Source organism: Pan paniscus, chromosome 13 (genome assembly GCF_029289425.2).
Source record: "Pan paniscus chromosome 13, NHGRI_mPanPan1-v2.0_pri, whole genome shotgun sequence".
NCBI classification, from domain to species: Eukaryota; Metazoa; Chordata; class Mammalia; order Primates; family Hominidae; genus Pan; species Pan paniscus.
In genome coordinates this window covers 48,012,844-48,033,479 of record NC_073262.2, presented here as the reverse complement: position 1 = coordinate 48,033,479, position 20,636 = coordinate 48,012,844, and the positions used below count along the sequence as shown (strand labels likewise).

At 55.5% G+C, this 20,636-nt stretch overlaps 1 protein-coding gene across 2 annotated transcripts in view; it reads left to right on the top strand.

Annotated features, from left to right (window-relative positions):
• Positions 1 to 20,636, top strand: part of MYO7B (myosin VIIB) — a 105,329-nt gene that overhangs the window by 77,808 nt on the left and 6,885 nt on the right. Inside the window, exons 25-37 of one of the 2 annotated variants that reach the window (XM_008953605.4) lie at positions 1,615 to 1,692; positions 1,841 to 1,968; positions 9,586 to 9,712; positions 11,222 to 11,341; positions 12,442 to 12,615; positions 13,337 to 13,564; positions 14,612 to 14,779; positions 16,213 to 16,330; positions 16,422 to 16,548; positions 17,611 to 17,774; positions 18,878 to 19,059; positions 20,009 to 20,139; positions 20,437 to 20,594. In XM_008953605.4, the coding sequence (XP_008951853.3) occupies positions 1,615 to 1,692; positions 1,841 to 1,968; positions 9,586 to 9,712; positions 11,222 to 11,341; positions 12,442 to 12,615; positions 13,337 to 13,564; positions 14,612 to 14,779; positions 16,213 to 16,330; positions 16,422 to 16,548; positions 17,611 to 17,774; positions 18,878 to 19,059; positions 20,009 to 20,139; positions 20,437 to 20,594 (1,903 nt within the window). The remainder of the gene's footprint in view (positions 1 to 1,614; positions 1,693 to 1,840; positions 1,969 to 9,585; positions 9,713 to 11,221; positions 11,342 to 12,441; positions 12,616 to 13,336; positions 13,565 to 14,611; positions 14,780 to 16,212; positions 16,331 to 16,421; positions 16,549 to 17,610; positions 17,775 to 18,877; positions 19,060 to 20,008; positions 20,140 to 20,436; positions 20,595 to 20,636) is intronic. The other variant, XM_055108564.2, reaches the window with a different exon arrangement.

The window sequence follows — 20,636 nt, the reverse complement described above, 5'->3', positions numbered from 1 at the left end:
CCAAGAACAGTCCAAATGAATTACACGCAGTGACAGCACTCAGTGGCCCGCCAGTGGCAGGAGCCCATGACTGCCCCATGTGCCAGGTAACCAGCTGGGACTTAGCTCAATACCTGTGGGGTCCTGTGTGCAGACTAACTGCATAGGAATCTAAAGGAGCCTGCAGCCCCATCACATGGCCAACCTTGTCCAGGAATTACAGAGAAGCTGCCCAGGCCCAAGCCCTGACTCCTTGATCTCTAGAGGTATGGGCTCTGCCAGAGTGTGTCAGATATCTTTAGCTGTGTAACAAATTACCCCCCCAAACCTAACTGCTTCAAATAGCACACATTCATTATCTCACACAGTTTCTGAGGGTCAGGAGCAGCTTAGCTGCATAGTCCCAGTTCAGGGTCCCTCATGAGGTTGCTGTCAAGCTGTCCCCTGGGGATGGTGTCATGTGAAAGCTTGACAGCTGGAGGGGCTGCTCCCAAGAGGGCTCACTCACATGGCTGTTGGTGGGAGGCCTCAGTTCCTTGTCATGTGGGCCTTTCCACAAAGCTGCCTGGGCATCCTCACAACATGGCTTCCCTCAACATGAGTGATCCAAGAAGAAAAGCAAGAAGGAAAGTGCAAATGTCCAGTCTTGGAAGTCACATACCTGTGGCTGTGGGAGGGGCCCACACAGGGCAGGAATTTCAGGACGCAGGGATCACGGGGACCACGTTGGAGGCTGGCAGCCACTCAGGGAAAAGACTCTGGGAGGCAGTCCAGCCAACCAGCACCTCTGAAGGGTGGACATGGGGGGAAGCAGGACTGGCTTCTCAGAGGTCAGATCTCAGGTTTTCTGTCCTGCATGTGTTTATTAAGTATCCATGACGTGCCCCAGACACAGAGCAGTGAGCCCAGCAAGCCTCACTCCCCTCACGGACTTTGCCAGCTCATGTGTTTCATGGCCAGCCCCTGCACAGTAAACCAGCTTTGACACACCCAGGAGCTGGTGCCTGGCCCTGGACCAGGCTGACCCCCACCCAAGCTCAGTCCCACACTGAGCTCCAATTTTGGCAGCAAATTCTTCTCATGACACCATCATGAGAAGGGGCGGCCTCTGCCTAAGGAGAGCAACAGATCCTAGTGGCTGCAGCCAGTCCCTCCCTCCTACCTGGCCTCTCAATCCCGGCTCTTCGGATCCCCTGCAGAGCACCTTGCAGTGGCAGAGCATCCTGCTTCATCTGCTATCTTTACTGAGAATGACCATGGCCTGGGGCTGTCCTAAGCACCTGGGCTCAGACCCAGTCCCACCTCCCAGGGGTTTACTGGGGAGAGGCACAAGCTTTGGGATCAGAACAGCCCTGAGCTCCTCCCTGGGGGCTGGTGACCCACTGAGCAGCTTTTGTCTAGTCTCTTGCCTTCCCTGAGCCTCTGATTCCACACCTGGAAGTGAGGATGGGACATGCACCTGTATGTGTGTGTGGTAAAGCTCTACCAAGCTGAGGGACTGCATGGTGCTTTATAAATCGGGCCAGGAAATGGCTGGGTGAAAGGGACACGTGCTCCACCCCAGGAGGCTGTGGGGTCAGCATCACTGAGGTGAGCCCAGGCTCACCTTCCTGCGGGAACTGTCTCCCTCCACAGAGATCTGGCTGCAAGGACAAAGGAACCAAGGATATCTCCTCCATGAAGCTGAAGCGGTCCTCCCGGATCACAGGCCAGGTGAGCCCAGAGCACAGAATCTCTGCTCCCAGCTGCTGCTGGCCTGCTGCAGGGTTCCAGTCTATTGCTTCCCTCCCTGTGCACCAGTTTCCTACTTGGCAGATGGGGAGAATCATAGCTGTCCTGATGGCTGCCTTTGGGTTTCAAGGTGGCCAGCCAGCTGAACATTGGAGAGGAGGCATTGGAGCCCGATGGCCTTGGTGCAGACCGGCCCATGTCCAACCTGGAGAAGGTGCACTTCATCGTGGGCTATGCCATCCTGCGGCCCAGCCTCAGGTCAGTTCCCACTCCCATCCCAGCCCCATTCAGAGCATCAGATGCCCTCGCTGGCTCTCAGCCCATGGCCACAGCCTCCCCCACCACCCCTATGACACCTCCTTGTCCTGCGGCCTGCAGGCTGGGTCTCAGGACAGCAGATGTCATAGCTACCGAGGGTTCTCTATGTGCTCTGCCTTTTAAAAAAGTCATGAGTAAAACCCGGTTTTAGGAAAAGAGTCATCATGGACCAGTGATTCCTTTTAGAACAGGCTGTAGTGCAGGGCTCTGTAAATGAATGGCTTCCTCATTTATATTATACATTTTGTGCTTTATATACAATTTGCTTTATAGGAATGGGTTTCTATACCAATTAGAAGAAACACGTATAGTCAGCCTGCAAACACTGCAGTTCCCCTCCGTGTTGGCTGAATGTGTAGAAGCAGAATCCGAACATGCAGAGGCTGATTGTTCACTGCTTTAAGGGACAGACTACTGTGTTTTAGGGGTTCACTTACTTTAGGTTAATACTTTTAACAAAATTTGGGAAACTGTTGGTCATTATTTCTTCACATATTTTTCTACCTCATTCTGTCTCCCTCCTTTCCTTCAAAATCTAATTAAGCCTCTGTAAGATTCTTTTATATTGTTCTTCAGGTACCTAGGGGTCTGCTTATCTTTTCTTTCTTTTTTCTCTGTGTTCTTTAGATTGGATAGTTTCTATTGACCTGTCTTCAAATTTACTGATCATTTGTCTTCCCTAGTCTGCTGTCATATCCATCCAACAAATGTTTTATTTCAGATATTGTATTTTTCAGTTCTAGAATTTGTATTTGTCTTTTTTATATTTCTGTGCCAAGATTTCCTATTTGTTCATTCACTATGAGCATTGTTTCCTTTATATCCTTGAGCAGATTTACAGTAGTTTTTAAATCTTTTCTGCAAATCCAATACCTGGGTCATCTCACAGTAAGTCTCTATTAACTGTCTTTTCTCTTGAGGATGGTGGTGTGTTTGTTTGCTCATATATCTGGTACTTGACTGTTTTTTCCTCATAAGTCTAGTACTTTTGGGTTGTATCCTGGACATTGAGGATGATATGTTAGAGACTCTGGATTCTGTTATACTCTTTCAAAGAGCATTGATTTTTTGTTTTAGGAGGCAACTACCTTGGCTGGACTCAAACTCTGTCTCCTCCATGATGAGCAGAAGCTAGAATCCCTGTTTAGTTATTTTAGCCTTGGCTAGAGTACCTGGAGTCTGCCCCACCATGTGTGTCAGGGGGCAACCAGAGATTTGGGAAGATTTTATGTGCAAAATTTAGGACTCCTCTGATTCTCTTTATTCCAAGATTTCCCTTCTCACTTTCAAGCTGCTGTGGGTACCCTAAACTCTCTCCTCTGGTTCTTCAAGCCAGTAAGACTACAGGGCTTCTCAAGTTTTAGCTGCCTGCATGACACTAGCTGGGCAAGTCTTCTGACTTAGCTGGTTCTAATTCTCTCATGGTTAATCCTCACTGGCCACCACACCACACCCTCCAATATGGCAGACACATAAAAGCTATATTCGAATGATGTGTACTTTGGGTTCTTCAGACACCCCCTATAGGCACTCCCATACAGTGCTGGTGTCCAGCAGTGATACTGTCCAACACTGATCCCTTGAGACTTCCTACTAACTCTAGGCTGAAGTGGAACATCCCACAGCCTCTTACTGCTGGGGTCTTCTAGAAAATGGGCTGCCTGCTTGTGTGGGATCCCATCTAGATGCCTGAAGCTCAGCTCCTTCCATGACATCTTTTGGTCAGCAGGAAGCTCATGCCTGCCCAACCATACAGTACATGTGCAGCTCCCATCTCCTGTCCTCTCTCCTCCTTGCCCATCAGGATGGGCTCAGAATTCTCCAGGAACAAGCAGGCGCTAATGTCTTTGTTCATGGAGGTCCCTAACTCCAGAGTATAAAAGTCAAGCACTGGCAAGAACTCAATCAACAGGCTCTATTCTAGTACCCTGGGAGGTGGCAAATGGGCTTCTGGAGCTCAGCAGGCATCAGATGGGGAGTGACATGGGTCTCTTCTCTGGCAGCCCCCAGTTCTCCTGGGGTCCCCCTCACCAACCTCATCACTTACAGGGAGTGGAAATGGGCCACAGATCTCTCTACCCCCATGAAGTCCCTTCCAGGAATCACATTCCAAATTTCTTATCTTCCCTTATGCAGGCTGGAGGTGGCTTGGTGGCTGCACTAGTTCTGCCACCTTTTAGTAAATCCTACAAGAATGTGTCTGTTTAGAACGTTGGATGTGAGCATCCATTTGTCCTTGGCTGCAGGGCCTTGGTGAAATTCCCAGACAAAGCAGATGCCCCGTTCCACATCTGTCACACATTCCACACACACTTGCTCATTACCCACTCTGGGTCAGGCCCCAGCCTGAGGGCCAGGGACAGAGATGAAGAAGACATGGCTCTGTCCTGGAGGAGCTCACCCTTTAGCTGGGGGGCACGAGAGGACCAGGAAATTCACAATGCCAGTGAATTTCCTGGTCCTAAGATGGACCAGTGCTAAGATGGAGGTCTGTTCAGGGCCCCACAGGTGCACCAAGGAGTGGCCTTAGTGCCTACCTGGGCCAGGAAGGAGGAGGGGTGTTTGCCAGACAGAGGGAAAGGGTAGACAGGTCACCTGTGACAGACTGCCATGGTTACTACTTGAGACCATCACTACGATAGTTACTACTGTCACTACTTGAGACCGTCGTTATGAGACAGAACAAAGGGGGATGAATGTAGAAATGAAAACTTAAGACAAAAGAAACTTTTAAAGGAAGGGGCCAGGGGAAGAAAAAAAGGGCTCCCTGCTCCTAGTGAGCAAAGACAGCCCCCGCCCTAAGCTTCTTCAGTCCTTAGTATTTATTGGGTAGAATGAGCAGGGAGGAGGAGGTAACGATTGGTCAGCTGCTTAATTGATTACAGGTTCATATTATTACTAACAGGCTTCAGGTGTGCCCTGTAGATAATCACAAGAAACACTTGTGCCTGGGTCGTGACTGCCCTCAGCATTCCTTCTGGGCGGTAGACGCGGTTTGTCAGTTTGCCAACATTCTGCTTTTATGAGAACAGTTTGCTGTTTGCTCATATAGCCTCCAGTGGTATACTAGATCACAACCCTCACTCTTTCGGCCTGCAACATCTCTCCCTTTTTGTTTTGAATTAATTGAGAAAGGCAATTGCAGGCTGTGCAGCCCTTAATTGCCAGTTGGTGGTTTGTTCCGTCTTCGCATTCAGCTGGTACTGGGGGAGCCAGGCCCGTGGTTGGGATCCACAGGTCCCTCCAGTCTCCCGTTGCATGGTCGCACACAACTTGAGGGCACCTACATGGTTTGTTCATTTCCTGTGAAAACACAAGCATACCCTCGTTCCCACAATAGTAAATCTCCTGAAACAGAAGCAAAGGCTTTTGTGGCTGCAGCCGGGAGGCATGCCGTCGCTGAAGCATCCGCTCCACAAGCTGCAACTCAGCTTCTGCCTCTTTGGTTAATTACCGCGGGGTAAAACTCCACTGATAGCAAGAGGCAGGCTCTTTCTGATTAACAGAAGGCACAGAGAAAACAAATCAAGAGTTTATCCTTCTCGTGCAATAACAGTAAAAAAAAAAAAATCCTCAAGCTCTATTACCATGAGAGATCGTATCCATAAGCCCACAAAATCTACTTTCTTCAATTTACACTGCACAAGTGGATCTACTAGATGCTATGGGTTGTGATAGATAAATCTGTCTCCTAGTTGTACTTCCAAATCCCTGACCTCCTCGCTTCTTCTTACGTAGAGAAGGGTACAATTTACAGGGAATAAGCAACAGTTGAGCAACTTATTCTCCCGGTTCAAAAACCCAAAGGCCTTGTGATATCACCACCACCTGAATTTCTCCTTCACAATCCGAATCAACAACTCCTGGGGTTACAATAATGCCCTGTAAATTAAGACAGCTTTTACCTAAAATTAATCCCACATATCCTGTTGGAAAAGGTCCCCAAATACTGGTGGGAATCTTAGTGAGTTTGTCTCCTCCAGTTAACGTAACGCACTCCGACTGGGAGATCCAATCCTGCATTTCCAGGCATTCCTGGAGAGAGGGAATTAATGTGCCTCCGGAGACCCACCCCTGAAGCAGAGCTGTGGCCTGGATGGGGAATGCCCTCATTGTTTGAGGTGCCCGGGTCCAGGCCCCCTTCTCATTTCCCGACAGGGGGGTGCCATTTTGATGAAATTTTGAGTGGCATTGATGAGCCCAATGATTTCCTTTATTGCAATGAGGGCAAAGTCTTGCTGTTTTTCTGTTGGGAGGGGAACCGTGTTATAAGATCCCTTTTGCCTAGAGGTCTGGCGGTGTTCTTTCTGGAAATGTCCAATTTTCCTACATTTATAACATTTTCCCACTTTAGGGCTTAACCCTTGGCTTCTTTTAGATCTGTCAGTTACCAAATTAGCCATTGCCTGAGTCAACATTGCAGAGCAATGAAGCTCAGTTCCCACATCTTGACAAGCTCTGAGAAAACCTCCCAAGTCCTCTGCACATCTCACAGGTACCAGCGCACGTTTACAAGCCACGAAAGACAAAGCTAAAGTTCGCCTTTCTGTAGCTGCAGAAGAAGATGGTACAAGCCAATTTTCATCCTTCCTCTCCTGTTCACCACTTTCGATAGGTGCTGTAGGTGGGGCAAAAAATTCTCTCAAACCCTGAAATGACAAGAAAATGGTATGTACCAACCTCCAAACAAAAAAAAGAGAACCAAATTCTTCCCCATGTTACCCTGATTGAAAAACTTCCCGTTCTTTGTACCTCTAGGACACTGACCAGTACCTTTTTAAAGCACTGACCTTATGCTGCCAGCAGACTTGTAACGGGGTTTCTTATTCATCTGGTTGGTTTTAGTTTTTTCTGGGCTTTAGTTTTTTTTTTGTTTTTTTTTGCTCCAGCAGACCTTCCTCGCTCAAGTCCCTATAGGACCCTATTGTCCCTATCTGTTCCTGTCTGTCCCTGCAAGTTTCTCCTAGTCTTTGCTAGTCCTTGCTAGTCTTTGTCTATCCCTATCTGTCCCTATAGTCCCTGTTAGTTCCCGCAAGTCCCTGTCTTTCCCTAGCTATCTCTATTTGTCTCTATCTCTATTTCTCCCCACTTATCTCTATTTGTCCCTGCAGGCCTCTTCAGGTCCCTTCAGGTCTGTTTGTCCCTGATTGTCCCTGTCCAGGCAGCACTTGCAGCAATTTGCCACTGTTACTACTTGAGACCGTCATTACGGGAGTTACTACTGTCACTACTTGAGACCGTCATTACGAGACGGAACGAAGGGGGATGAACGTAGAAATGAAAACTTAAAACAAAAGAAACTGTTTTAAAGGGGCCAGGGGAAGAAAAAGGGCTCCTTGCTCCTAGTAAGCAAAGACAGCCCCCACCCCGAGCTTCTTCAGCCCTTAGTATTTATTGGGTAGAATGAGCAGGGAGGAGGAGGTAACGATTGGTCAGCTGCTTAATTGATCACAGGTTCATATTATTACTAACAGGCTTCAGGTGTGCCCTGTAGATAATCACAAGAAACACTTGTGCCTGGGTCGTGACTGCTCTCAGCATTTCTTCTGGGCGGCAGACGCAGTTTGTCAGTTTGCCAACATTCTGCTTTTATGAGAACAGTTTGCTGTTTGCTCATATAGCCTCCAGTGGTATACTGAGCTGATCACGACCCTCACTCTTTCGGCCTGCAACAGTCACCCTTGAGACAGCCCACAGGGTCTGGAATTTATGAGTGGTTTGCCATTGTTGGGGCATGGAGCTTGGATTCCATCCTAAGGGAAGTGGGGAAAGTTTTAAGCAAGAGAGGATCTTGATCATATTTGACTTCCAGAAAGACCTCCCTGGCAATGTGGCAGGATGGAGCCTGGGGCTGGGAGGCCAGGCAGGGCTGCTACAGAGATCCAGAGAGAGCTGATGAGGAATTGCCCAAGGAACAGGAGCCAAGAGGAGGGGACAGAGGAAACATGCAGGAGACAGATGGTAGCATGTGGGCGCTGGTTGGATTGTGGGGGCTGGTTGGATTGTGGTGGCTGGTTGGGTTGTGGGGGCTGGCTGGATGGTGGGGGCTGGCTGAATGGTGGGCGCTGGTTGGATTGTGGGGGCTGGTTGGATTGTGGTGGCTGGTTGGGTTGTGGGGGCTGGCTGGATGGTAGAGGCTGGTTGGATTGTGGTGGCCGGCTGGATTGTGGGGGCTGGTTGGGTTATGGTGGTCGGCTGGATGGTGGTGGCTGGCTGGGTGGTGGGGGGTGGTTGGGTTGTGGGGGCTGGTTGGGTTGTGGCCAGCTGGATGGTGGGGGGTGGTTGGATGGTGGGGTGTGGTTGGATGGTGGGGTGTGGTTGGATTGTGGGGGCTGGTTGGGTTGTGGGGGCTGGATGGTGGGGGCCGGCTGGATGGTGGGGGCCGGCTGGATGGTGGGGGCCGGCTGGGTGGTGGGCGCCGGCTGGGTGGTGGGGGCCGGCTGGGTGGTGGGGGCCGGCTGGGTGGTGGGGGCCGGCTGGGTGGTGGGCGCCGGCTGGGTGGTGGGGGCCGGCTGGGTGGTGGGCGCCGGCTGGGTGGTGGGGGCCGGCTGGGTGGTGGGGGCCGGCTGGGTGGTGGGCGCCGGCTGGGTGGTGGGCGCCGGCTGGATGGTGGTGGCCGGTTGGGTTGTGGGGGCTGGTTGGATTGGAGGAATGAAGGGATGGGAGGGCTCCAGGATGACCCCCAGATTTCCAGTTTGGGTGAATGGCTGATGGCGATGCCTGTAGACCACAGAAAGAGGAGGGATGCAGGAACTCAGAGAGCCAACCATGCACATTGCTTCCCATCTCTGTTCAGTGATGTCGTGTCGCAGTTGACATTGGCTTTGGTGGGAACATGTACACCACAGAAATAAGCAAATGCTGTGAATTGGGCTTTTCTTCCTGGGGGAGCTGGTTGATAAACATTTACCAGCACACCACTGAGTATTAGGGGAAAGATGCTCACCTCTGGAGATGTGGCATTTGAGGTGTTAATGGGCCACTTTTATAACATGATAGAGGCTTGAGTCCATGGGGAAGGACGCAGGAGAGAACCGCCCCCAACACACCCCCACCAGGAGTGGGGAGGCTCCATAGACCGTGGGAGTGGGAATGGTCAGGAGATGGGGTTGAGTGGCTCCCATGAAGTCCTCACTTTTCTCTCTGCTGTGGAGGGGAGGGGCTGCATTCAGGGAGGGAGGTGGGGCCTCAAGGCAGAGGGAGAAATGACTGTAATCACCGTGGGACTGGGGATCCCACACATCTGGGAGCAGATAGGCTGTGCAAAGGACGCGGCTGCTGAGGACAGGGCTGTGGCTGGAGAACCCGCTGCTTCCTGAAGCCGAGCCCCACCCTAAAGGACCGAGAGCACAGGCCATGGGAGAGGAATTGAGTAGGGATGCAGAGCCTGGTGGCACTGTCCTGAGAGAGGAGGAGGCTGGGCAGGGCCCCGGTGCTGGAGAGGTGCCCTGCATATGGGACCTCTCAGAGGTGCAGAAGAGCTGTGTGCCCAGGTACCCCTGTCTCCTCTCCTCCTCCAGCCCCCAGCCTACTCTCCTAATGGTCTGTGTCTTTCAGGGATGAGATTTACTGCCAGATCTGCAAGCAGCTCTCGGAGAACTTCAAAACAAGCAGCCTGGCCCGGGGCTGGATCCTGCTCAGCCTCTGCCTCGGCTGCTTCCCACCCTCAGAGAGGTTCATGAAGGTGAGAGGGTTCATGAAGGGAGGGCGGGCAGGGGGCAGGTTCTGGTGGGAGCGTAGGTGGCCCCTGGCCCTGGAGCAGGTCCACAGATTCCAGTCCGTGGCCCATTTCTCCTGCTGCTGCAGGCCAGATGGGCAGCCATGCCTATGCTTCTCCAGGCCTCAGTTTCCCCATCTGGAAAAGAGGACCCTGCTCCTGGCTCCTTCCAGCCCCTACGCAGGGTCTGCAGGGCCATTTCACTTTGGCTCAGGTGTCAGGATGGCGCTTCAAGACTAAAATGAGAAGGTAGATGACACGGGCCTTGAAAAGACAGGTGTCCAGGAGTGGGCCCTGCCTGGAGATGTGCCACGGCACCTCTTTCTAGTTCTTAGGACTGAAAATGGAGCTGGGTTGGCCGAGTGTTAGTGGCCCCAAGCTTCACTGATTTAATATGCCTTTAAATTCTGATTATAAAAGTAATATGTGGAAATGCAGAACATCTAAAACCAAAATAAAAGTCACCCCCACACTCAGAGCTAACTTCCATTAATATTTCCTTCTGGCCTTTTGTGGTGTTACAGGGTCCTTGTGATCAAACAGAAAACACTTTCTCACATGTCCCTTTGGGGACAGCAGGAACCACGGTCACTGAAGCCATCTGCGCATGGCACTCAGGCTGCTCCTGACACCAGTAAACCCTTCCAGGCTGTTCCTCCCCACCCCAAGGCAGAAGAAATAACATCTCTCTGTGAGACAAAAAGAGCTTCAATGTGTTTTCTTGAGCATGTTGGGGACATGGACTCTTCTGCAATTTTTTTTTTTTTTTTTTTTTTGAGATGGAGTCTCACTCTGTCACCCAGGCCAGAGTGCAGTGGAGCGATCTTGGTTCACTGCATCCTCTGCCTCCCGGGTTCAAGCAATTCTGCCTCAGCCTCTCGAGTAGCTTGGATTACAGGTGTGCATCACCACACCAGGCTAATTTTTGTATTTTTAGTAGAAATGGGGTTTCACCATGTTGGCCAGGCTGGCCTCAAACTCCTGACCTCAGGTGATCCTCCGACCTTGGCCTCCCAAAGTGCTGGGATTATAGGTGTGAGCCACCATGCCTGGCCCTGCACTTTTCATTTACTGTCTTCATTATGTTTTCTCATGGTGTCAACCTCCCAAATGCCAGCTTGATGCCTCGCTGTTCCAGAAGGCACTGGGGTTGGGGGTGGGCATTTAGAGTCCATCTTCCAGTCATTCATCACCATAGAGGCCATCACGATCAAAAACCACACATCCACCTTTAGGATAGGCCTGCATTGTTGTGACAAAGAGTGTGCACACATCAAGACTATGCACCGTTTAAAACGTGTTGCCAAACTGCTCCTCAGAAACACACTGATCCATGTTCCTTCTAACGGGTGTGAGGGTGCCCCTCAATGCACATTATACACTGAGTATTATAATTCTTAAGTCCACCTGGGTGGTGAGTAGAAACTGGCCTCCTTTCTGAGTGTCTTCCTCCCTTCTCCCCTCCCCACCCACCAGTATCTACTGAACTTCATCGGCCAAGGGCCGGCGACCTACGGCCCCTTCTGTGCCGAGCGCCTGAGACGCACCTATGCCAATGGGGTGCGTGCGGAGCCCCCCACCTGGCTGGAGCTGCAGGTAGGGGCTGGCAGGGGTGAGAGCGGGCAGGGTGGGGTGGTGCAGGCCCCCAGGGACCCCCAGCACAGCTCATGGGGTGCCTTCTCCTAGGACAGAACTTTGTCCTCTGAGCCCCGCCATCTCCTCTGCAGGACCTCCCATGCCAGTGGTCCCTGTGAGTGCCCCTGGGGCTCGGCCTCCCCAGGCGTGACCCCCATCTCCAAATCCATATTCCTTTAGGGCCCTACTAGCTAAGGGGAAGATCACCGGACCCACTCATTAGCATTACAGTGCGCCAGTTGCTTCCAGCACTCCCCTCCAAGGGCATTTCACTTGGTGACAAGGGCAGTAGTCACACCATGGTTGGCATCCTTGGTGGCATTGCTATTGGGCACATGTGCCACCTCGACCTGCTTTGGCAACTGTGTCATCTGTGAATTCTCGCTGTTTTCTCAGGAAGGGTCATTCAGAACAGCCAGCCAGGGTGGCGAGAGCACACCTGCACCCGGCTCTACACAAAGCTCTGGCCCCAGCCTAACCCCGGCAGGTGCCTGCCCTGTGACCCGAGGTGCCCTATATCAGGGGCTGTGGGTCACTTCCGCTGCACCTTCTTTCTGTTCTCACCCTGCCCCCGAGCCCACAGGGGCTCCCTCCCACGAGCCCTGGAGTTGTAGGTGAACTTGCAGTAGCTGTGCATGTTGACACAAGGGAACAATACGTAAAGGCCCCAAAATGTTCCCGAGTCCTGGACTCAGATTCCCAAGAGCTCCTGGTCTTCTGTGAGGTGAAGTCACTGAACCACACCAAGCTCAGGATTCTCACAAAAGCAGCCACTATGGCCTGAGGCTGCCCCCACTGGAGGTCCAGGAGGACCTGGATGCCTGTGGCTAACATTGCTCTTGCCTGGTTGCTGTGCTTCCAGCGGCAAACACCTGTTGGCCTGAATTTTGTTTTCCATGCCAAGCCCATGGCCTGGGGCTTCAGAGGGCCCACCCCTGGGAACCCACGGGATGGCAAGCAGGGCCCATGGGCTGGGGAGAGGAGGGAGGTCGTGGATGGGGGGCTGGCCTCCTGTCCATAGGTTCCAAGAGGCCAGGGAACTGAATCTCATCTGTCCCCAGGCTGTCAAGTCCAAGAAGCACATCCCCATCCAAGTCATCTTGGCCACTGGAGAGAGCCTAACCGTCCCCGTGGACTCAGCCTCCACATCTCGGGAAATGTGCATGCACATCGCTCACAAGCAGGGCCTCAGCGACCACCTGGGCTTCTCCCTCCAGGTCGCCGTGTACGACAAGGTACCAGCCAGGCACCCTGCCCGTCAGCCGCCTCCCTCATACACCCAGGGAGAGCACCCTGAGGCTCAAGCCCTCTCACCTTTCCAGCCCGGCCACCACCTACCCTCCCAGCTGCCAGGCACAGCACTGCTTACCCTCCCAGCCACCAGGCACAGGCAGGTGCACACACACACAGCAAACAGCCTTTCCTCCCGCACTCATATGGTCACCTTGCAGCTGCGCCTCAGCCCCAGCAGTGCCGCATGCACACCTGGTCCCCCACCCAGCAGCCACGCACAGACATCAGGCACTCACACCAGTCTCCTGCTCCAAACTCCCTCATGCCCAGGAGCTGTGGACACCCCTGCAGCAAACATGGAGGGTCACACCAGCACAGACCCTCACCGCCCACATAGGCACCCCCAATTCCACGCCCACACCCTCAGACTCAGACACACACCAGTCATCCAACCGAGGCGCCGGACGAGTCACAGCGGCCAGACTCATGTCTGCCTCCTTAGGGAAGGGGCTGCAGGGAGAGTAATGGGGAGTGGCAGATGGGCCATTGCTGTGTGGAGAAGCCCTTCAGGTGTCCACACGGGCTCAGCAGTGTCCACTCAGCCCACGCTGGGCTCCAAGGGCCCCAGGCCCTGTCTTCTACGTGCACACGCTGACGGTGGGCGTCCCCGTGGGGTGGGGCAGGCAACAGCCGCTAACCCCTGCTCCCCGACTCTGGCCTCAGTTCTGGTCCCTGGGCAGCGGGCGCGACCACATGATGGATGCCATCGCCCAGTGTGAGCAGATGGCCCAGGAGAGGGGTGAGAGCCAGCGCCAGTCACCCTGGCGCATCTACTTCCGGAAGGAATTCTTCACCCCCTGGCACGACTCCCGGGAGGACCCTGTCAGCACCGAGCTTATTTACCGCCAAGTCCTCCAAGGAGTCTGGTCTGGCGAGTACAGCTTCGAGAAGGTGAGGGGCCTGAGAGCCAGGTCCACCCTAGGCTTTGCCATCAGGAAACATCCCATAGAGGAGGCACCCAACTGGCTTCTGAGGCCAGGTAGAAGGTGGGGGGGCAGGAAAGGGGGTCACAAGGGTGCAGGTCCCTTCCAGGCCCAGCCTCTGTTTCCTCCTCCCTTAGGCCACAGGTTTGTCCAAGCCTCCGGGGTCCGTGGTTCTGGCAGCAGGTCCCAGAGGGCCCAGGCCTTGCCTGGCCTCACCTCTCCTGCTCTGTTTATGGGGCAGTGAGATCTGGTGGCCAAGAACATGGCCTTGGAGCCCTAACACCTAAGTCTGAATCCCACCTCCCCATCTTCTTGGCATTGTGACCTTGGAAAGTCCTGTCACCGCTGAGCCCTGGGCCCTCATCTGACTGGGGGGCTCGGGAGGGGCTCTCGCCTGGACCGTGCGGAGCGTACCAGGAGCTCTTTCGTAGGGGATTGTGAGAAAGCAGAGTGATCGTACCCCTGAAGTTCTGGGGGCAGCAGGCACAACCCTCCCTGTGCCAAGTCAGGCAGATGCTGTTCCGGGACCCATTGGAGGCGGCCATAGCAGTGCAGGAAGCCCGCCTGGAAGAGGCATGGGCAGGGGGTGGCAGGGCACCAGGCTCCAAGAGGCTTTGGTCTTCCAGAGGGAAGGGGCTCCTTGGGTGCTGCCCAGCTGGGCCCCGGCAGAAACTCCGCAAGGGGGGCTACTGGTCTCCCTTGACAAGCAAGGACTGGAACTCAGATGAGGAAACGCCTTGTCACTCAGAGCAACCCTGCTGGGTCCACCCCAGAACTGGAGAGCAGCCGTTGTCCTCAGGCAGAGGGCCTGTGAGGCTCTGGCCAAGGCCTCTGGGATTCCCAGCCTGCATGGTGGCCCAGTCAGGGCATGCAGGGAGGGGGAAGGTCCTGCCCGAGCCACAGGTTAGCTCCCCCGTGTTGGGGCAAGAGCTCGGCCACGGGACAGGGGCATCCTGGGGAAGGGGGGAGCTCTCTCTTGTCTCACTCGCCCCCGTGGGTGCCCTGGGCTGTGCAGGAGGAAGAGCTGGTTGAGCTGCTGGCCCGGCACTGCTACGTGCAGCTCGGCGCCTCAGCAGAGAGCAAGGCTGTCCAGGAGCTGCTGCCCAGCTGCATCCCCCACAAGCTGTACAGGACCAAGCCCCCAGACAGGTGGGCGAGCCTCGTCACTGCCGCCTGCGCCAAGGTCAGCCTGCATGCAGCTCAGGCACCCACCCGAGGGCTCTCCTTTGGGAGGTGGGGGGGCTCATGGTATACAGAGGAGATGGATTCCCTCCCTACAACCCCCACCCCCTGGGGAACAACAAACCTCAGCTTGACAGTTAAGTAGAGCCCTGTCCCTTCAGGTTTAAGCAGTCCCACTCAGTTCAGCTCTCTGTCACAGGCCCATGCCACCTTCTTCCTTCCAAGCTGGCATCTTGGATGGGTCCCTGTGCTGGTCTGCACTGTGGTGTCTGGCCAGGCCCTCCCTTCTTGGGATGAGAGGGCACCTGCAGTGGCTGACTGCTGACCATACCATGGCCTTGGGGGCCCCCCTGCCTGCCTCTGGGCCTCAGCATCCCCTCGCTGGGTGCATGGGAACCCCCCAGGCCAGAGTGTATGGACATTCTAAACATTCGATACATATCGAATATTTTCAAATCACCCTTCAGATTTGATGCATTTATTACATTCCCAAAGCCAGTATATGAATAGTACCCAGACACTTTTCTAAGAAATAACACTGTATTCAACAGTGAAAAGAGAGTTCGGTTGGATATTATAGTCGGTGATGGACACAGCACAGTGGTGCTGGGGAGAGGAATGGGTGAAGGCGGGGAGTTAGGAAAGAGGAAGGAAGGAGACTGGAAGACAAGGAGCTAGAGGTGGTCCCCGAGAGAGGCCCCCAGAGACACAGAAGAGCTCCAGAGAAGAAAGAAGAGAGGCACCCGGGACACAGACTCAGAGCAAGATGCCCTCCTGCACGGAACGAGTCACAATTCTGCAAGGCATAGGCTGGCAAGAGCGAGCCTGGGCTGGGGCACACAGACAGCGCCTTCCACAGCTAGCGCAGCCCCGCCCTACAGATGCTAATGAGGGGACGGGATGGCCTTCCTCCCTCCTCCTAAAGGGTCCCCACACCCCTCCCAGGTAGAATAGGGTGGCGCCAGGCTGGACGTGGTGGCTCATGCCTGTAATCCTAGCAGTTTGGGAAGCCAAGGCAGGTGGATCATCTGAGGTCAGGAGTTTGAGACCAGCCTGGCCAAGGTGGCAAGACCCCCTCTACTAAAAACACAGAAATTAGCCAGGCGCAGTGGCACGCGCCTGTAGTCCCAGCTACTCGGGAGGCTGAGGCAGAAGAATCGCTAAACTCGGGAGGCGGAGCTTGCAGTGAGCCAAGATCGCACCACTGCACTCCAGCCTGGGTGACAGAGCGAGACTCTGTCTCAGAAAAAAAAAGGATAGGGCTGCACCAGTCCCTGGGGACATCCCAGGTGCCTCCCTACAGGATCCATCTCCAGACACTGGCCTTGTAGAGCCTTCTCAGAAGGATCCATCAACTCTTTTACCCTGAGCACTAGGTGAGGGATTCACTAGGGAAGGCAGGTGACGGAGGTGACATCCAGGATCCCCCCTCAGGCCCCATACACTCAGAAGCAAGTCACACCACTGGCCATGCGAGAGCAGGTGGTGGACGCTGCCCGCCTGCAGTGGCCGCTGCTCTTCTCCCGGCTCTTCGAAGTCATCACACTCTCAGGTAATGGCATCTGACAGGGGGCAGGGAGCGGGTATGGGCTGGGCACCCAGGGGTCCCATGCAGCCTTCACACTGCCGTCTCTCCTGGCCAGGCTCCCGCCTGCCCAAGACGCAGCTGATCTTGGCTGTTAACTGGAAGGGTCTTTGCTTCCTGGACCAGCAGGAGAAGATGCTGCTGGAACTCTCTTTCCCAGAGGTCATGGGTCTGGCCACCAACAGGTGCGGGCCCTGAGGGAAGATCTCTTCTTACACCCTGAGTCCTTGTGATGCATCTGGGGGCTCGGGGAGAGATGGGGAGAGGGGCAGTGTGCTGTCCCGGGTTAACAGGCCGGGGTTGAGGGACAAGAATCTATGTATGCGATGGCTTCTGTACTTCGGAGCCCCACCCTCCTGCACCAGGCCGTACTGCCCATGAAGTACTCCATTGGGGCATCACGCGTTGCACTGGCAGCTTCTCTTTGAAACCCAGATCCACCCGGAAAGGGCAGGGAAGCGTGCAGCCTCTGGCGGGCACTTATTTAGAAGGCTCCTTTCTTTGTCATGGACGAGAACTGGTGGCCTGGAGGGTACAGGTTGTCTGGGAAAGCGACAAGGGACAGTGCCTGGTGTGTCCTGGGGCACAGGGCAGGGGTGGGGGTCCTCTTAGGCTGGGGCTGACCCCCACTCCCATGGGTCTCCATGGCTCTCGTTGACTGGGAACTTTTCCATGCCCTTTGGTAAGTCCCAGCCAAGCCCTGCCAGAGCGCCCCTTGGTTGAAGCACACAACAGAGTGGCACATGCATCTCTGGGCTGTGCCAGGTGTACAGTGGCCACCACTCCCCACTGGCCACCTCTCACTGAGGCTGACCATGCTGGGCACTTTCCTGTATGACACGAAGTACCGACAGCATCACCCATTCTGCAGATGAGCAGATGAGTAAACTGAAGCACGCCGAGGTTAGGTGGCTCAGAGTAAGCACATGGCAGAGCCAGCAGCTCATCTCAGCTCTGACCTTTGCAGTGTCCCTGCGGTGTCACTGCACACCAGCCACCTCATTATCTGCCCACAGCCAACCCCACACATGGGCTGCACCACTCTCAGCCTCCGAGAGGTCCTGTGCTCCGCTGTCCTTCATTTGTCCAGACCCACGGTGGTGTCTGGCCTAGTCCTGGCCCTGGCAGAGCAGCTCTGTGTCCTCATCTGTGACTCAGGGCCCCCAACCCCACCTCCCGAGGCTGTTTAGGGGCTGGATCAGGGGAAGGTGGAGGGGGCTCCTGGTCACGCTGCCCTTCATCTCCAGGGAGGCCCAGGGCGGGCAGAGGCTGCTGCTCTCCACGATGCATGAGGAGTACGAGTTTGTGTCACCCAGCAGTGTGGCCATCGCTGAGCTGGTGGCCCTGTTGCTGGAGGGCCTGAAGGAGAGGTCCATTTTCGCCATGGCCCTGCAGGACAGGAAGGCCACAGGTACCAGACTGGGTGGGGTGGGGTGGGGTGGGGTGGGGGAGGGCCGCGCGTGGGGTCTGTAGGGAGGCGGCATGCTCATCTCCACACAGCAGCCACAAGGCAAGCAGAGGGAGGCAAGGCCCCAAAGCTCTGTGGGGGCAGCTTTAGGCGAGGCCCTGCCTTCTTTCAGCCACTGCTTCCTCTTCTACAAAATGAGGGGCTAAAGGAGGTTGTCTCCAGCCCTGCATAGGCCAGCCATGCTCAGCGCTGCACTGCTGCAGAAGCACTGAGAAAGGCCAGCCCCCAGCCCAGGGAAGTTTTGAACACCATCCCCACAGTGCACTGCTGCAAAAGCACCCCATTATCCCATTTTACAGATGTGAGGCCAGAGGCCCAGAGATGGAAGTAGCTCACCCAGGGTCACACAGCTCAAGGGGGTGGGAGCCTAGTTCTTGGCCACAGCTCTCCCACAAGCCAGCACTCCATCGAGAGCTGGGCTGTGTCTGTGGGCTATGGGGGAGCATGACAAAGCCCCAGGACCCCGCTGGCCCAGCCTGCTGGCCGGGTGGTCATGGGCGGTGGGTGGTGTGGTTAGTGCAGGGACTTCAGAAGGGGGTGCTGGTTGGGATGTAGCAGAAGAGGCTGTGTGTGGGGTCTTTGGGCAGTGAGAAATGTCAGCCGAGATGTGCTGCCCTATCGCCCCATTCAGTCCTCACGGCCACCGCAGGAGGGAAAGAGGATTGCCATCTCCAAATTCCAGATAAGGAAGGGGTCTAGAGAGGCAGGCAGCACTCAGGCCAGGCGTGGGGACTGCCAGCCTCTGCATCCTCCCCTCCCTCATCCCTGGCTACTGGTCAGCCCTCCGAGGGTCTCCCAGGGCTAGGGCTGCAGTCAGAGCTCTCGAGCCCCCACCCACCCTGGGCTCTGTGCCTGTGCAGCTGCAGCAGGTGACAGCCGTCTGAGGCCCCTGAGGTTCCAGTCCCACCATCACTCACTCTTGGAGTGGTCTTCTGCCCACCACTCTATGCCTCGGTTTCATCTGTCAAAGGAGATGACCCACAAAATGCCAGCACAGCCTCTGGCCCCTGCAGAGCCCTCAGCAAATAGCCTCCCTGCCCTTACAGATGACACCACCCTCCTGGCCTTCAAGAAGGGGGACCTGTTAGTCCTCACAAAGAAGCAGGGGCTGCTGGCCTCTGAGAACTGGACCCTCGGCCAGAACGACAGGACAGGCAAGACGGGGCTGGTGCCCATGGCCTGCCTCTACACCATCCCCACGGTCACTAAGCCCTCGGCACAGCTGCTGGTAACTGGCACGCTCCCCTGTCCTCAGCCTGGGTACCCGAGGTCAGGGTGGAGCAGTCCTGGGATGCCTAGTTGGGAGGCCTAGCTCAGGGCCTGCAGCCCACCTAGCAGAGGCCAGGAGGGCCACCCGGGCAGCCCCCACCATTCCTGCGGCAAGGTGTGTGTGCAGTGCCAGCCCAGCTCTTGGTACTTAGTAGGTCCTCAATAAATGGGTGTTCCCTCCCTCTTCCATCATGGGGGTGTCCGGGGGACAAACCCAATCTTTCTCTGCCTCATTTACACTCTGACCCAGGGGGACTCAAGTCTCTCCCTGCACAAGGGAACCACCCACCCCAGCCCCCAAGACCAGCCTCTCGGGAGGCAGGAATGGCAGGCATTGCAACATGTACATACTGAGTGCTGAGTATGTGCCCTGTGCCTGTGGTACGAGTCTGGGCATAATAGCTCCATCCTCAGGGCAGACATTTGGGCAGATAATGACACATGGATGGCAACTGTGCAAAGTGCCACCAAGGAGAGGAACAAATAATAGGGTGGGGAACTCACCCTGTCTGGGAAGGCATCCCCAAGGGAGGGACATTTGTGCCGAGGCCTGAAGTTGGTGGCAGACTAGGCAGGCAGGGCTGGGGTGAGAAGGTGGCCCCATGGAGAAGGGGAGCTGGGGAGCTGGGGGTCTGAGAAACCCAGAGTGCCGTGGCCCCCAGAACGGGTGATGTGGGTGCCACAGCCATTGGCACTCACCCTCCCAAGGGAAAGGAGACAGGCACCAAGAGGTAGAGTCATGGTCCTGGGTCACACGGCAGGTGACAGGGGTGTGGGTAAGCCCTGGCCTGTTCAGCCCTGGGCCTGACCCCTCCCAAGTCACTGAGGCTGCCAGGCCGGGAGGAGCCTGCAGGAAGGGCCTCATGGGCGGTGGCTCCTGGGCACCCACAGGCCTGTGCCCCCTCCAGAGCTTGCTTGCCATGTCACCAGAGAAGAGGAAGCTGGCGGCTCAGGAGGGGCAGTTCACAGAGCCACGTCCTGAGGAGCCACCCAAGGAAAAGCTGCACACCCTGGAGGAGTTCTCCTATGAGTTCTTCAGGTGCCCCCCAGCCCCGCTCCGCCTCATTGCGCCCCCACCTCCCAGCCCCACCTCACCTCATTGCACCCCCTGCTCCCAGCCCCGCTCCACCTCATTGCACCCACTGAGAGCTGCAGAGAGGCCACGCCACCCATGTGGAGCCTGCCTGGCCTTCCCAGGCCAGGGGAGTCAGGAGGGGCTTGCGACAGGGTGGGGTGCTCTGGCCCTCCCACAGCCACCCAGGGGTGTCAGAGGACAGAGAAGCATGGGACAGAGAAGGCCACAGGGCAGGCCTCACGCCAGCCTCTAACCTCACAGGGCTCCAGAGAAGGATATGGTGAGCATGGCCATGCTGCCCCTGGCCCGTGCCCGTGGCCACCTGTGGGCCTATTCCTGCGAGCCGCTGCGACAGCCGCTGCTCAAGCGAGTCCACACCAACGTCGACCTCTGGGACATCGCCTGCCAGATCTTTGTCGATATCCTTCCCCACCAGCCTGCCTGCACCTCGTCAATGCCAG